Here is a 15,433-nt window from a genome sequence, read left to right as displayed (position 1 = left end):
CTGGTTCTTTGCTCCTGGGTTCCCTTACTGTGAGCTTATATTCCAGTGGCCCTCCAAGCATCTGTGGGTCCTTTCTTAGCTTTTCTGGGGCAATCTCTGGATTTCATCTCTTAGCGTCTCCAAATGTTTATATCTTGTTTCATCTCTCTGTTCTGTATCGGCTCTCCACTTTCTCCAAAATGTCTCGCTTTTAAAGGACTCCAGTAAACTAATTAAGATCCACCTTGAGTTGGCCACATCTCCATGGAAATAATCTAATCAAAATGTCACACCCACAATTGGGTGGGTCACATCTCCATGGAAACAACCTGATCAGAAGGTCCCACTTTTGAACAATAGATCTGCCCCCACAATTTGGATTTAGATTAAGAGAACATGGCTTTTCTGGGGTACATAATAGTTTCAAACCAGCACAGACCTCTCATCATGCTCTAGTGCATATCATAACTATTTTCAAGTGTGCCCACTACCAGTTAGGACATGATGTGCATTTATACCAAGTGTCCATTTGTGTGTGCCTAGAAGAAAATAAATAGGGCTGCCCTGAACAAAATTATGGAATGATTTATTTATATTTAACATGTCTAACTTCCACTTTTGCTTCCTCTTGCCATTTGAACGGCCTGGTCTCTTTTTGCCTTCAGGGTTCTCCTACCCAGCATGCAAAAGGATATTATGATCTTTCTATTTATATGAAACTTACCCTTGCCATTTTGTTCATTCTTTTCATCCTTTCACTGACTCTATTACTGTAGCTTTATAATCATTCTTGCTGTCTGTTATTATAAATCTTTATTTAAAAACCTTGCAATATAAATATTAAAATATAAAAATCAGGAATTGGGGGTAGAAAAGTGGAGGAGAATGTAAATGGGCTATTATCTTCAACTTTTAAAGCAGAGTGAGTTATGATTTTTTTAAAAACATTTTAATGGAAATTTTTTAAATACTGAAGTACAGAGAATAGTGTAATGAACCCATAGTACTCATGCCCTATAAGATTGCATGTGTCCAATCTTATTTCTTCTATAACACCCACTCATTTCCTACCCTTATGTACCAGACAAGTGAAATTATTTTGAAGCAAATCTAGGATATTTAGAAACTGGTATTTCTGATGTGAAGAAACATTTATCTAAAGTTTTACATTTTCTTCAGTTTTACTTTAGTTTCTACACTTACTAAGTTCAAGCAAAATTAAATTTAATACTTTCTACTGAAAATAGCATTTTATAAAAATTATCTTGCTATCTAATGAATGCATAGTAAAATGTCTGCACTGATGTTATGTTAATGATGATTATTTCTGGATTTGGGGATAATTTTTCAAATTCCCTACACTTCTTTATGTTGCTTAAAATTTTTTCTAGTGAATTACATAATTTTTATAAGAAATAATAGAGGATTAAAAACTGAGAAAAAGAGGTAGTCAGAACTTTAAGATTTCATTTAACTAATTTATAAGAATTTCAACTTTCAGGGTACAGGTCTACCTCAAGAAATAAGTCAAGTTACACCACATCATAAATCTGGTTTTAATGAAAACAGTGTTAAAGGTCAGCCAAGAAAACCTGATCCTCACAGAAAAAGTAAGTTTTAAATTAGAAAAGTATCCTTATGTTAACTGCTTCCTCTTTAATTGCCAGTTTATTTAGATATAATTAACAAACCCTTTTAAAGTATACAATTCAGTGGGTTGTTTTTTCATCTGTTTGTTTTTTGTATATTCACAAAGTTGTGCAATCAATAGCACTATGTAATTTTAGAACATTTTCATTACCCCAGAAAGAAACCCCTTACCCATTAGTTGTCATTCCCGATTTACATTTCCCCACAACCACTTGGCAACCACTAACATTCTTTCTGTCTCTATAGATATGCATGTTCTAAACATTTCATATAAATGGAATCATACAGTATGTGGGGGTTTTGTGTCTTGCTTCTTTCACTTAGCAGAATATTTTCTGGGCTCATCTGTGTTATAACTTATATCAGTTCTTCATTTCTTTTTATGGATGAATAATAATCAATTATATGGATAAATCATATTTTGTTTATCCACTCATTAGTTAATGGACATTTCAGCTGTCTCCACTTTGAGCTCTTATGCTATGAGTTTTCATCTACAAGTTTTTGTATGAACATATGTTTTCAGTTCTCTTGGGTATATATCTAGGAGTGAAATTATTGGGTCATATGGTTAAACAGTATGTTTAACTTTTAGTGGAATTACCGAACTGTTTACCAAAGTGGCTATACCATTTTATATTCTGCACCAGTAGTGTATGAGGGTTCCAGTCTCTCCATATCCTCATCATCACTTGTTATTATCTGTCCTTTTTATTAAAGCCATCCTAGTAAATATGAAACATAATCTTGTAGCTTTGATGTAAATTTCATTAATGACAATAGCATTCAACATCTTTTCATATGCTTTTTCATCACTTATATATATTCTTTGGACAAATGTCTGTTCATATCCTCTGTTCATATTTAATTGAGTTGTTTTTAGATGCAAATGTTCTTTGAATTTCTTTAAATATTCTGGATTCTGCACCTTTTTCAGAGAATCGATTTGCAGATACTTTTCCCCATTCTATAAGTTGTTTTTTTTTTTTCATTTTTTAATAGTGTCTTTGAAACACAAAATTTTTTTATTTTGCTGAAGTCCAACATATTTTTTCCCCCTTTGGTTGCTTGTACTTTAGGTATTGTATCTAAGAAACTGTTGCCCTACTCACGATCACAAAGATTCACACCTATGTTTTTTTCTGAGATCATTATAGTCCTAACTCTTAAATTTAGGTCACTGATCCATTTTCAGTTAATTTTTGTATATGGTGCGAGGGAGGGACCCAACTTCATTCTTTTGCATTTGGAAATCCAGTTACCCAGCACCATTTGCTGAAAAGACTGTTCTTTCTCCATTGAATGGTCTTGGCACCCCTGTCAAAAATCAACTAAATCTTTACCTCTAAGATCTGGAATAAAACAAGGATGCCCAGTTACTCAGCATTGTGCTAGAATTTCTAGGTAGAGCAATTAGGTGATAAAAATAAAAGGCATCCAAATCAGAAATGAAGAAGTAGAACTTTCAATATTTGCAGATGGCATGAACCTATATTTAGAAAGTCCAGAAAAATCTGCAACAGAGCTAATAAATGAGTTCACCAAAGTGGCCAGATAAAAAGATTAATATGCAAAAATCAGTGGTGTTGCTATACACTAGTAATGAGCAATCTGAAGAAATAAAAAAAAAAATTCCAATTATAATAGCAACTAAAGAGAATCAATATCTAGGAATAAATTGAACCAAGGTTGTAAAGGACCTACATTCAGAAAACAACAAAAATTGATAAAAGAAATCAAAGAAGACCTAAATAAATGGAAGACCATTCCATGTTCAAGGATTGGAAGACTAAATAAATGTCGTTGAGATGTCATTCTACCTGAATTGATTTACAGATTCACTACCATCCCAATTAAAATTCCAACAGCCTACTTTGCAGAAATGGAAATGCCAATTAATTAAATTTATTTGGAAGGGTAAGAGGCCCTGGATAACAAAAAACATCTTGAGAAAGAAGGAAGAAGTTGGACAAATGACACTTCCTGACCTTAAAGCATATTACAAAGCTACAATGGTGAAAACAGCATCATACTGGCATAAAGATAGATATCTTAAACAGTGGACTTATATTCAGAGTTCATAAATAGACCCGCTCATTTATGGTCAGTTTATCTTTGACAAGGCTTCTAAGTCTTCTCAACTGGGACAGAACAGTCTCTTCAACAAGTAGTGCTTGGAGAACTGGATATCCATATCAAAATGAATGACAGAAGACCCCTATCTCACACCTAATGTACAGATTAGCTCAAAATGGATCAAAGACCTAAATTTAAGAGTCAGAAGTTTTATAGAGGAAAAGTTAGGGAAATATCTTCAAGATTTTATGATAGGCAGTGGTTTCTTAGACCTTACACCCAAAGCACAAGCAATAAAAGAAAAAAATAGATAAACTGGGTCTACTCAAAGTTGAATACTTTGTGCTTCAAGGGACTTTGTCAAGAAAGTGAAAAACCAGCCTACTCAACAAGACAAAATATGTGGAAACCACATATTCAATAATGGTTTAATATTCAGAATATATAACAAAATCCTGCAACTCAATAATAATAAAATAACCCAGTTAAAAAATGGGCAAAAGGCCTGAAGAGACATTTTTCCAAAGAGGAAATACAGATAGCTAAAAAGCACATGAAAAGATGCTAATCTTCGCTAGCTATTAGGGAACCACAAAACAAAACCACAGTGAGATATCATTTCACACCTACTAGAATGGCCACTATTAAAAAAAAAAAAAAACAGAAAACTACAAGTGTTGGAGAGGACATAAAGGAATAGAAACATTCATTCTCTGCTGATTGGGATGTAAAATGGTGCAGCAACTAAGGAAGATAGTTTGGCAGTTCCTTAGGAAACAAAGTATAGAAATGCCATGTGATCCAGCAACCATTCTACTAGGTATATACTCAGAAGAACTGAAAGCAAGGATGCAAACAGACATTTGCACACTGATGTTCATAGCAGCATTATTCACAGTTGCCAAAAGATGGAAGCAACCTATGTGTCATCAACCGATGAATGGATAAACAAATTATAGTATATACTTATGATGGAATATTATTCAGCTGTAAGAAGGAATAAAGTCCTGATGCTTGCAGCAACATGGATGAACCTTAAGTGCATTATGTTGAGTGGAATAAGCCAGACACAAAAGGACAGGTATTGTATGGTCCCCCTAATATGAACTAATTAAAGTGAGTAAACTCATGGAGTTAAAATCTAGGATATAGGTTACCAGAAGAGCGAATGAGGGTGAAGAATGGAAAACTGATCTTAACTTGTACAGAATTTTTAATAAGATTGATTGTAAATGTTTATGTGATGTTAGCACACATAATTCACAGGTAACAGTGCTGAATTATGGGTGTGATTGTGGTTGAAAGGGCAGGTTTAGAGTCTTAGACATCATTAGAAGGAAAGCTAGAGTATAAAGCATGGGACTGTGTAACATAGAAACCTTGCTGTGGGCAGTGACTGGGGTTAATAGTACAAATATTAAAAATGTTCTTCCATGAACTAGAATAAATGTACATCACTATTACAAAGTGTTAATGATAGAGTGGTATTTGGGAAAAAATACAAATAAGCATATTATGGACTACAGTTAACAGTAATATTTTAATATCTTTCATCAGTTGTAACAAAGGTACCATACCAAAGCTAAGTGTCAATAATAGGGGGTGTAAGAGCATTGGAGTTTTCTTTTTGGAGCACTGAAAATTTTCTAAAATTGATTGTGATAACAAATGCACAACTCTGATTATACCAAGAACCATTGATTGTACAATGTGGATGGATTGTATGGTGTGTGAATAAAACTTTTTTCTAAAAATCAATTCAGAAATATATGGGTTTATTTCTGCACTCTCAAAACTATTCCACTGATTTGCTTGTCTGCTCGTATGCTAATAATATGCTGTCTCATTACTGTAGCTTTGTTCTAGGTTTTGAAATTGGGAAGTTTGAATCCTTAAAACTTGTACTTTTTTTCCAAAATTGTCTTGTCTGTTATTGGTAACTTGCATTTCCGTTTCAATTTATAATCAGCTTGTCTTACTACTGCAAAAGAGGCAGTCAGAATTTTAATAGGGATTTTATTAAATCTCTAGATCAGTTTGAGGTATATTGCCATCTTAACAATATTAAGACTTCAGTTAATGAACAGAAGATGTCTTTCCATATATTTAGGTTTTCTTTAATTTCTTTCACTAATGTCTTAAAATTTCCAATGTACATAACTTGTACTTTTTTATTAAACTTATTCCTAGGTATTTTATTCTTTTTAATGCTGTTGTCAATGGAATTGTTTTCTTAATTTCATTGTCAGACTGTTTCTTGCTAGTATATAGAGAAATAACTGATTTTAGTTTGAGTCTGTACCCTACCACCTTCTGAGCCCATTTAATAGTTTTAATAATTTATTTGTGGCTTCTGCAAATATAGTTTTACTTCCTTTTCAATCTGGATGCCTTTTATTTCTTTTTCTTGCCTGATTACTAGAACTACATATGCAATGTTAAATAGAAATGGTGAGAGTGGACACTTTTGTCTTGTTCCTATTAGGGGGAAAGCATCCAGTCTTTCCCCATTAAGTATGATGTTATTATGGGTGTTTGTACGTGCTTTCTATTAGGTTCTGTTCCTACTGTATTATTTTTAACACAAAGGATGTTAGATTTTGTTGAATGTTTTTTCTGCACCTACTTATATGACCATGTGTTTTGTCCTTTAATCTATTAATATGCTATATTACTCTGGTTGGTTTTTTTGTGTGTGTTGAACTAGCCTTGCATTCTTGAAATGAATGGTGCTTTTTCTTCAAGTTATTATTTACGTAAATTTATGTAAACTATTTCAGCTTTTATCTAAATTCAAATTAAGTATTTCTTGTGTGTGAGAGTCTCAGCAAAGTTTTAATGTTGATGCATGCTAGCTCACTTTTTCTTTTTCTTTGTAAAATATTTTGAGAGATTGTTTCCTTTTTTTCCTCCCTTCCTTCTTTCCTTGGTTGTCCTTTCCTTCCCTCCTCCATTCTTTTCCCCTCTCTCTCTCTTCCCTCTCTTCCCCTCCCTTTCCCCATTTGTCCCTTCCTTCCCTTTTCTCTCCTCCTATCCCCTCCCTCCAACCCTATCCCCTCCCTCCATTTCCTCTCCTCCTGCTGCTTTCCTTGTTCTCTCTTTACTCCTTTGTCCCTCCCTTTTATTCCTTTCCCTTCCTTCCAACCTCTCTTGCTTCCTTCCTTCTTTTCTTCCTTCCATCTTCTTCTCTCCCCATACCTTATTTTTCTAGATTCTTTGAATAAACAGTCCAGTTATAAAAAGTAGTAAAATAGATTTGGTGCATTCATATAATCTAGTATATCCTATATAATAGAATACTATGCATGATTACAAATCATACTTTTCATGTTTCACTTATCCTCCTCATGTCCCTCATTCTCCACATCCTGTCATTTGCTGAATCCTACAGAGATTATCGCCACAATATCTCTCAAACTCATCCTTTCCATTTTCTCTACCATCCTCTCAATTTTCCCAAAACAGGCATATTAAAAACACTTCCTAACTGCTCTCTTACTCTCCCTCTATCCATCCTATAAGCCTTTGCCATATTTAATCTTCCTAAAACACAATTCTAATAAATCACTACCTGCTCAAAATGCTTCTGTAGTTGATTTACCATTTTTTACCAAATTATGTCCATAATCTTCAGTGCTTTGCAGATTACAGCTCTAACCTGGTTCTTTAGTTCCATTAGCCTCCATTATGCTCCTTGACCTCCAGTCAAACTAGTCTCTTTCTATTTCCATGTCTATTTCCTTGCTTTCTATTTCCATGTCTTTTCTGTCTTTTCCTGGAAAACTTATTCTGTCATTGAGAAACTGCATTATCCCTCAAGGCCCAACTCCAGTGCTACCTTTCCTTTCTTATTGTTTCCTTTGGGTATCTCTGCTCCACCTCCCCTAAATTATAAATTCTTTAACATCATGCTCTGTGTCTTCTTGGAATTCTCTAAATTTTTAACCCAGTGACTTGCTATGGTAAATATTTGGTGAATTTAATTGATGTACAGCAAGCTCTTAAATTTACCAAAATTTTTATTATCTTGTCTTCTAGTTAAAGAAGAATATAAGAGTCCTAAAAATGAGTGTCAGTCACAAAAAATATCAAATAAGCAGGTAAGCTTTCTTAAAGTCATATTTTGGTAGCCAACAGTTTTAATGGAATTGATGGTTCTGTGGTATCTGACTGAATTTTGTAACACTTTCAACCAATTCTGTAAGGTGTGTGGCAAGAAGGTTGCTGAAGTATAGGCTGCCACTTAGATGGGAGGTTGCACAGCTAAAGTCCAGAATTTGTAACTCTAGATACATGGGTTTAGATCTTCATTCTGCTATTTAATAGTTGGGTGACCTTGAATATTTCACTTCCCGCAGTCTCAATTTCTTCATCTTTAACATGTACATGAAATTGATTGCTTGTAGTGTATCTTTTTATATAACATGTGGAAGTATATATTTGTATATACAATGAAAGTGTAGGAACATGGCAAGACTAATGGAGTTAATTCTGGAGAGTTAGATTAGTGTGAGGAGAGGTGAGATCATATATGCTTTATTTAGTCTCTTCTATTTAATAAGAAGTATGTGTATGTATATGCTTTATAATTAAAGCATAACAAATCTTTAATCTAAAAATAATTCATCAACCTATACACTCATGATATGTGCCCTTTTTTCTATGCATATTATATTTTTATACAGAGTTTTGAAAAATTAGTTCATAACAGTTCCCTTAACAGTATATTGGGCAGAAACTAGGTTCTCAGTAAATGAAGCCTGTTAATGTTTAGATATCAGTGAATGGTTAAATTACTTGACTTGCAGTGCCTTCCACTTCTGAAAGTTTTATGCTATAATTTTCTTATCTTCTAGAGAAGGAACTCGTGAACATTTTGTGCCATAGCCCTCAGTGGCAGTCTGGTGCAGCCTGTGGACGCTTTCTCAGAATAATGTTTTTAATTCTAAAATAAAATACATAACACTTGAAAGAAAATAAATTAAGATGAAATACGATTAAAATCACTGCTACTCTTGATTCTTGAAGACGACTATATAACTTATAGAGCTTTTACAGTATGAACATGTGATTGTGGAAAACCTTGTTTTCCTATTTATCCAGTGTTTGGACAAATGAGTAAAAAATAAGGACAAAAAATAAATAATAAGGGGAGTGCAGATAAGAGTTAGGGATGTTTTTGGTGTTCTTTTCATTTTTATTTTTATTTTTATTCTTATGCATATATTTTTTGGAGTAATGAAAAGTTCAAAAATTGATTGTGGTGATGAATTCACAACTATATATCGATACTATGAGCTGCTGATTGTACGCTTTGGATGATTATATGGTATGTGCATATATCTCAATAAAATTGAATTTAAGGGCAAGCAACAGTGGCACAGTGGCAGAGCTCTTGCCTGCCATGCTAGAGACCCGGGTACAACTCCCCGTGCCCGCCCATGCCAAAAAAAAAAAAAAGAAAATTGTTGAAGAAATTGAAAAAATTAAAATTGATTGAAGATTTTAAGTTCAGTGAAAATTAAATTTAAAAAACCACTACTACTTACAACTAATTGTGGTGCTATGCTTGGAAATTTATAGCTTTTTTTGTATATATGTTATTGTTCACAAAAAAAGAAGGAAAAAAAGTCAATTGTGATGGTAAAAAAGTATTTAAGCCCGCTAATCTCCTATATTCTGGAGCAACTAGAAGGAAAAATATGATAGGATCAGATGGTATAGCCCATGACAAACTCTGGGATCTATCCTGTGGCTGCTTTTTGAAGAATGTTTTGAAAACTTGCTTTTTTATTTCTTTGCCTTGTATATATGTTTGTATATTGTATATATGTGTATATATATATATATATATATATACAATTTAAAAAGTTAAAAAAAGTACTGCTACTACCAATACTACTGTGGTTTATTGATAATATTCATAAGTGAAGAATTGCTAATTTTCATTTAAAGTTTAATGAAGATGATGTTATTTTTTCTCCATCTAAATTTATAGGTCCCTTTTTTCTTTATGATATAAAAGAATAAAATTTGCAGCACTTTATTTAGAATACTATGAAATAATCATAAATGTGATTTGCAAATAAAGCATATTCTTTCTTTTTTGTAGACTTTTGGAGAGCCTGCCAAATACAATATTAAACTATTGAAAAGAAATGAAAGTCTGGAAGTTTCAGAGCCCCAAAAGGTTGTGACTAGTTATCCAAATGCTATTGATAAGGTAAAAGATCATTTATTCAATTTCTTCTCCCAGACTTTACCACCTGGAAGATTATGGAGTGAAATTGATTGTTCATTTTTGTACAGAAAAACTCTTGGCCCTTTTTGTATCCTTGTACTTTCATTTTCATGCACAAAATATTTTTTTTTAGCCTAAATCTGGAATTGAGAACTTTTTAGCATCCTTGAATATCTCCAAAGAAAATGAAGGACAGTTATCTCATCATGAAGCGTCTGCAAGTGAAGAACATTTGTCACCACAGTCATTTGCTATGGTTTGTATTTTGCAAGAACTTTTGTACTATGGTAATTTCACTACTGCTGATTGCACATGCATATGCCATATAACTGTAAAACTACCTTTCCCTCATGCAGACAGATTATTCATCATTATTTTCATTATCTTTGAATAACTTTAAAAAAACTCCTCCTCAAAATTCAAAAAAATAGTTAAAAGGTTGCAGTAACTGGGAAAATGCCAAATCAAGAAAACATAGCTTTAAAATTGGTAGGAGAGGGGTACAAGGGTAGTTCAGTGGTAGAATTCTCACCTGCCATGCAGGAGACCCAGGTTTGAATTCCAGTCCATGGACTTTCCAGAAAGCAAACGAGCAAAACAAACAAAAACAGCAAACAAACAAAAATTCAACAAAATGGTGCTGCAATAACGGAATTCTCACATGGAAAAATAATGAAATGTGACCTGCCATATAGCATACAAAAAAAAAAAAAAGTGGAGCCCTTGCTGATCTGTCTCCTACCCCCTCCCTGACACACTGAGGAGCCAACCTGTATTCTCTTGTGTGTACCTCCCCTGTTCTAGCAGGAATAGAGTAACCCATATGCACATACTGGGGTACCTCGTATGTCTGGGGCAATCAATTAGGTGGCAGTGTAAAGATTGAAGTAAGAAACCCTTCTCTGGTTTACCTTCCTAGAACTCACCCTGCAGGCCGAAGCAGCTTGTGGGCAGGTAAAGCAGTATAAGAAACAATTAAAACAGCCTGGGGCAAATTATTACCTGCTTTAAATCATACAGTTGAGCACCCAGGAAGGGGAGAGAGTCTGTTTCTAAGGGAGGGAGTAGAGGGGAACTTCAAATTCCTGTGACGTGAGGAATTCCTGAGACTAGGAGCAAGCACAAGCCCAGGGCAAGACATGTGCTGAGAAAAGATGGACAGGACCCTGCACTTAGCATTCACCTCAGGCTGATCTTATAGGAGGCCTAAATTTTGAGGGTGAGCACCAGCCCATGCAGAGCAAATTTGCGAAGAATGTGACATGTATTTTTGCATTGTTTTGTCTGTTTTTGTTAGCTCCTAGCACTCAAGGAAATCTCTGTCATGTCACTACCCAAATACAAATTTAAAGAACAGACAGTTCAGGGACTAAATCCCAGAGTGAACACTTTAAAATATTAAAATGTACAGTGAGTAACAAAAGATTACAAGACAAACAAACAAGCAAACAAAAAAACAAGAACTGATGGCCCCTACAAAGAAACAGGATAAAAATCCAGAAATCATTCTGACGTGGGGCAGCGCTTTCTGTTTCTTTGTATGTCTTGTAATTTTTTTGTTGAAAATGGGACTTTTTGATATTTTACTGTGTTTTTCCTAAAATTTATACTTTGAGGCGACTATTTCTGAAACTTCTTTTCAGCTATTATTATGATAGAGCTCCCCTTGATTGCCAGAAGCTAACCAAAACAAGAAAAAGGTAAAAAAAAAAAAAAGAAAAAAGAGGAAATACCTTTGCCAGTCTTTGAAGGGTTGCTCTGAGATCTGAGATAGGGCTTATCCATGCAATTATTTCGAAATATAGCTCCAGGCCAAAGCATAGAGGCCTCCTTGATTCTTTCTGGGCATGCATCTTGTATTAGACATGCACGTTCTATAGGAGAACTCACTGAGCTGCCTTGTACATGAGCTGCCTTCTGCATGCAGGACAAGTTCTGAAACAGCTGGTCCTTCAGGCCACCAATGGACAGATTGGGCCAAACAGGCTAGACTTTGGACATACCAGGCAAAGACTTTTAAAAAATGATCCTTATTATACCAAAGAAGATAAAAGAGAGCACAAGAAACTAAAGTATATCAGGAAAACAATGAACGAACAACATGAAAATCTCAATATTAAGAGATAGAAACTTTTGAAAGGAACCAAACAAAATTACTGAAGTCAAAGTCCTCAGTAAATAAAATTGAAAATTCCTAGAGGGTTTTGACAGCAGATCAGAACTGACAGAAGAAAATAATCAGTGAACTTGAAGACAAGATAATTAAAATGATGCAAGCTAAGGAATAGAAAGAAAATAGAATTTTAAAGTATGAACAGAGCCTAAGGTCCCTAGGGGACACCATCAACTATAACAATATGAATGCTGTGGTAGTCCCACATATGGAAGCAAGAGAGAAAGGAGCAGAAGGGATAATTTAAGAAATAATGGAAGAAAACATCCCAAAATTATCAAAAGACAAAAATGTACACATTCAGGATACACAATGAACCCCAAACAGTATGAACTTGAAGAGAACCAGGTCTAAACATATAGTACTCGCTCTGTCAAATGCCAAGGACAAAGAATTCTGAAAGCTGAAAAAGAAAAAAAACATTTCTTGTACAAGGGAGTTCTGTAAGGAGTATGTGCTGTTATCCCATCAGAAAGTATAGTGGTGAGGAGGCAGTGGGACAAAACATTTAAAATGTTGATAGAAAACTATTGCCAAACAAGCATATTATATCTGGTGAAACTGTCTTTGAAAAAGTAGGACAACTAAGACATTTTTAGATAACCACAAGCTGAGCGAGTTCATATCACCACTAGACCCACCTTACAAGCAATGCTAAAAGGAGTGCATCAGACTGAAAGCAATGGACACTAGATAGAGAACCAAAGCAACATAAAGAAATAAAACCTCTGGTAAAGGTAATTATAAAAACCACTACTATTGTATTTTTTATATGACTTCACTTTTTACTTCTTACATATTCTAAAATGCAAATATATAAAGACAATTTTGTAACAAGTACAATAAAAAGATAGTGGGACAGAAGGATATAGGAGCAGAAAGATATATATTTGGAAGTTCAGTTGGTATCAAATGAAAAATAGTTGTTATAGATTGAGGATGTTAACTTTTAACCCCATGGTTCCACAAAGAAAATATATGAAAAATATATAAGAAAGAAATGAAAAGGAAACTCAGAATGGTACAGTACAAAACATCTAAGATATATGAAAAAGGATGTAATGAAATAATTGAACAAAAAAAGGTAAAAGACTTAAAAAGACTGAATAGCAAAATGGCAGAAGAAAAACCTGAATTATCAGTAGTTACTTTAAATGTAACTGGATTAAACTTTACCAGTAAAAGGCAGAGGTTTGCAGAATGGATTTTAAAATCATGCCCCAATTATATGCCATTTATTCACCTTAAACTCAAATATATAAGTAGCCTGAAAGTTAAAGGATGGGAGAATATACCATGTGAAGAGTAAAGAAAAGAGCTGAGATAGCTATACTAATGTCAGAAAAAGTAGACTTTAAGTCAGAAGTTGTTAGGAGGACCAGTAGGGTTTATATACATAAGGAATGAACAGTCAGCACCAGAAATCAAGAGAAAGTTCCTTTTAAAATAGCATCTAAAAAGAATCTAGGATTCTAGGATTCTTATTCTAGGAATAAGTCTTACCAGGGATGTAAAAGACTTGCACATAGGAAACATCACTAAAAAAAATCAAAGAAGACCTAAATAAATAGGAAGAATTCCATATTCATGGGTTGGAACACACCTGTCATTAAAATGTCAGTCCTACCCAAAGCAATTTATAGATTTAACACAATCCCAATCAAAATTCTAATAACCTTCTTTTGCAGAAATGAAAAAACTAACCATCAAAATTATATGGAATGGTAAAGGACCCCAAATGGCTAAAGCCATCTTGGAAAAGAAGAATGAAGTTGGAGGACTCACCCTACCTCACACTTATACAAAAATTAACTCAATATGGATCAAAGACTTCATTACAAGAGCCAGAACTGCCAAACTCCTAGAAGAAAACATAGGGAAGCATCTTCAGGACCTTGTGTTAGGCAGTGGTTTCTTAGACAAGCAACAAGCACAAGTAACAATAGAACTTTGAGTTTTATCATCAGCCATAAAAACTGTGTTCTTCAAAGGACTTTATCACAAAAGTAAAACAACAAACCTACACAATGTGAGAAAATATTTGGAAATATCCAATGAAGATTTAACATCCAGATATACAAATAAATCCTTCAGCTTAACAAAAAGCCAGCCCAATTAAGGAATGGACAGTGACTTGAGTGAACATCTCTCCAAACAAGATATACAAATGGCCAGAAATCACATAAAAAGATGCTCAAACATCATTAGCAGTCAGGGAAATGCAAATCAAATCCATGTGATACCATTTCACAATTATTCCAATGATTGCTGTTAAACAAATGGAAAATAACAAGGGTTGAAGTGGAAACAAAGAAATAGGAACAGTCATTCATTGCCAACGGCAATGTGGAAGGTGCAGTCCTGTGGAAGACGGTTTGGCAACTCCTCAGAAAGCTACGTATAGCACTACCATATGACCCAGCAATCCTACTGCTAGGTATATACTCAAAAGAATTGAAAGCAAGGTCTCAAACAGATATTTGCACATGGTGTTCACAGCTATCTTATTCGCATTTGCCAAAAGATGGAAGCAACCCAAGTGTCCATCAACCAAGTGTTTGTTAAAAGATCAATATGTAAAAATCAGCAGTGTTTTTATATACTAATGATGAATAATCTAAGGAGGAAATTAAGAAAAAAAATTACATTTTCAGAAGGAACTAAAAGAATCAAGTATCAAAAAAAGAATTGAGTTTCTAGGAATAAATTAACCAAAGATGTAAATGACACATATATGGAAAACTCCAAAGCATTGCTAAAAGAAATCAAAGAGGGGGGTGTGAGAGTAGTTCAGTGGTAGAATTCTTGCCTGCCATGCAAGAGACCCAGGTTCGATTCCTGGCCCTTGTACTTTCCAAACAAACAAACAAGCAAAAACAAATAAAAAACCAAACCATAAAAGAAAAATTCAACAAATGGAGCTGCAATAAGGGAATACTCATGGAAAAGGAATGAAATGTGACCCCCGGCATACAAAAAAAAAAAAAAAAGAAGAAGAAATCAAAGAAGACCTAAATAAATGATCAGGCATTTCACGTTCATGGATTGGAAGACTAAATATTGTTAAGATGTCAGTTCTACCCAAAGCAATTTATAAATTTCAATGCAGTCTCCCCCAAAATTCCAACATCCTCCTTTGCAAAAATGGAAAAGCCAAAATCATCAAATTTATATAGGATGGTGAGGAACTGTTTTAGTTTCCTAGGCTGTTTAAGCAAATACAATGAAATGGTTCAGTTTAAACAATGGGAATTTTTTCGCTCATGGTTTTGAGGATGGTAAAAGGTTCAAATCAAGGCATGATCAGAATGGTG

At 34.1% G+C, this 15,433-nt stretch overlaps 1 protein-coding gene across 3 annotated transcripts in view; it reads left to right on the top strand.

The window, feature by feature from the left end:
* The window catches only part of XRN1 (5'-3' exoribonuclease 1), a 167,307-nt gene that overhangs the window by 126,131 nt on the left and 25,743 nt on the right, over positions 1-15,433 (top strand). For all 3 annotated transcript variants that reach the window (XM_077130309.1, XM_077130308.1, XM_077130307.1), the window contains exons 33-36: positions 1,481-1,589; positions 7,744-7,805; positions 9,818-9,928; positions 10,080-10,202. In XM_077130309.1, coding sequence (XP_076986424.1) covers positions 1,481-1,589; positions 7,744-7,805; positions 9,818-9,928; positions 10,080-10,202 — 405 coding nt within the window. The remainder of the gene's footprint in view (positions 1-1,480; positions 1,590-7,743; positions 7,806-9,817; positions 9,929-10,079; positions 10,203-15,433) is intronic.

This window comes from Tamandua tetradactyla, chromosome 15 (assembly GCF_023851605.1).
Source record: "Tamandua tetradactyla isolate mTamTet1 chromosome 15, mTamTet1.pri, whole genome shotgun sequence".
NCBI classification, from domain to species: domain Eukaryota; kingdom Metazoa; phylum Chordata; class Mammalia; order Pilosa; family Myrmecophagidae; genus Tamandua; species Tamandua tetradactyla.
Note: the sequence above shows the minus strand (reverse complement) of the source record. Positions and strands in the feature narration are given on the sequence as shown.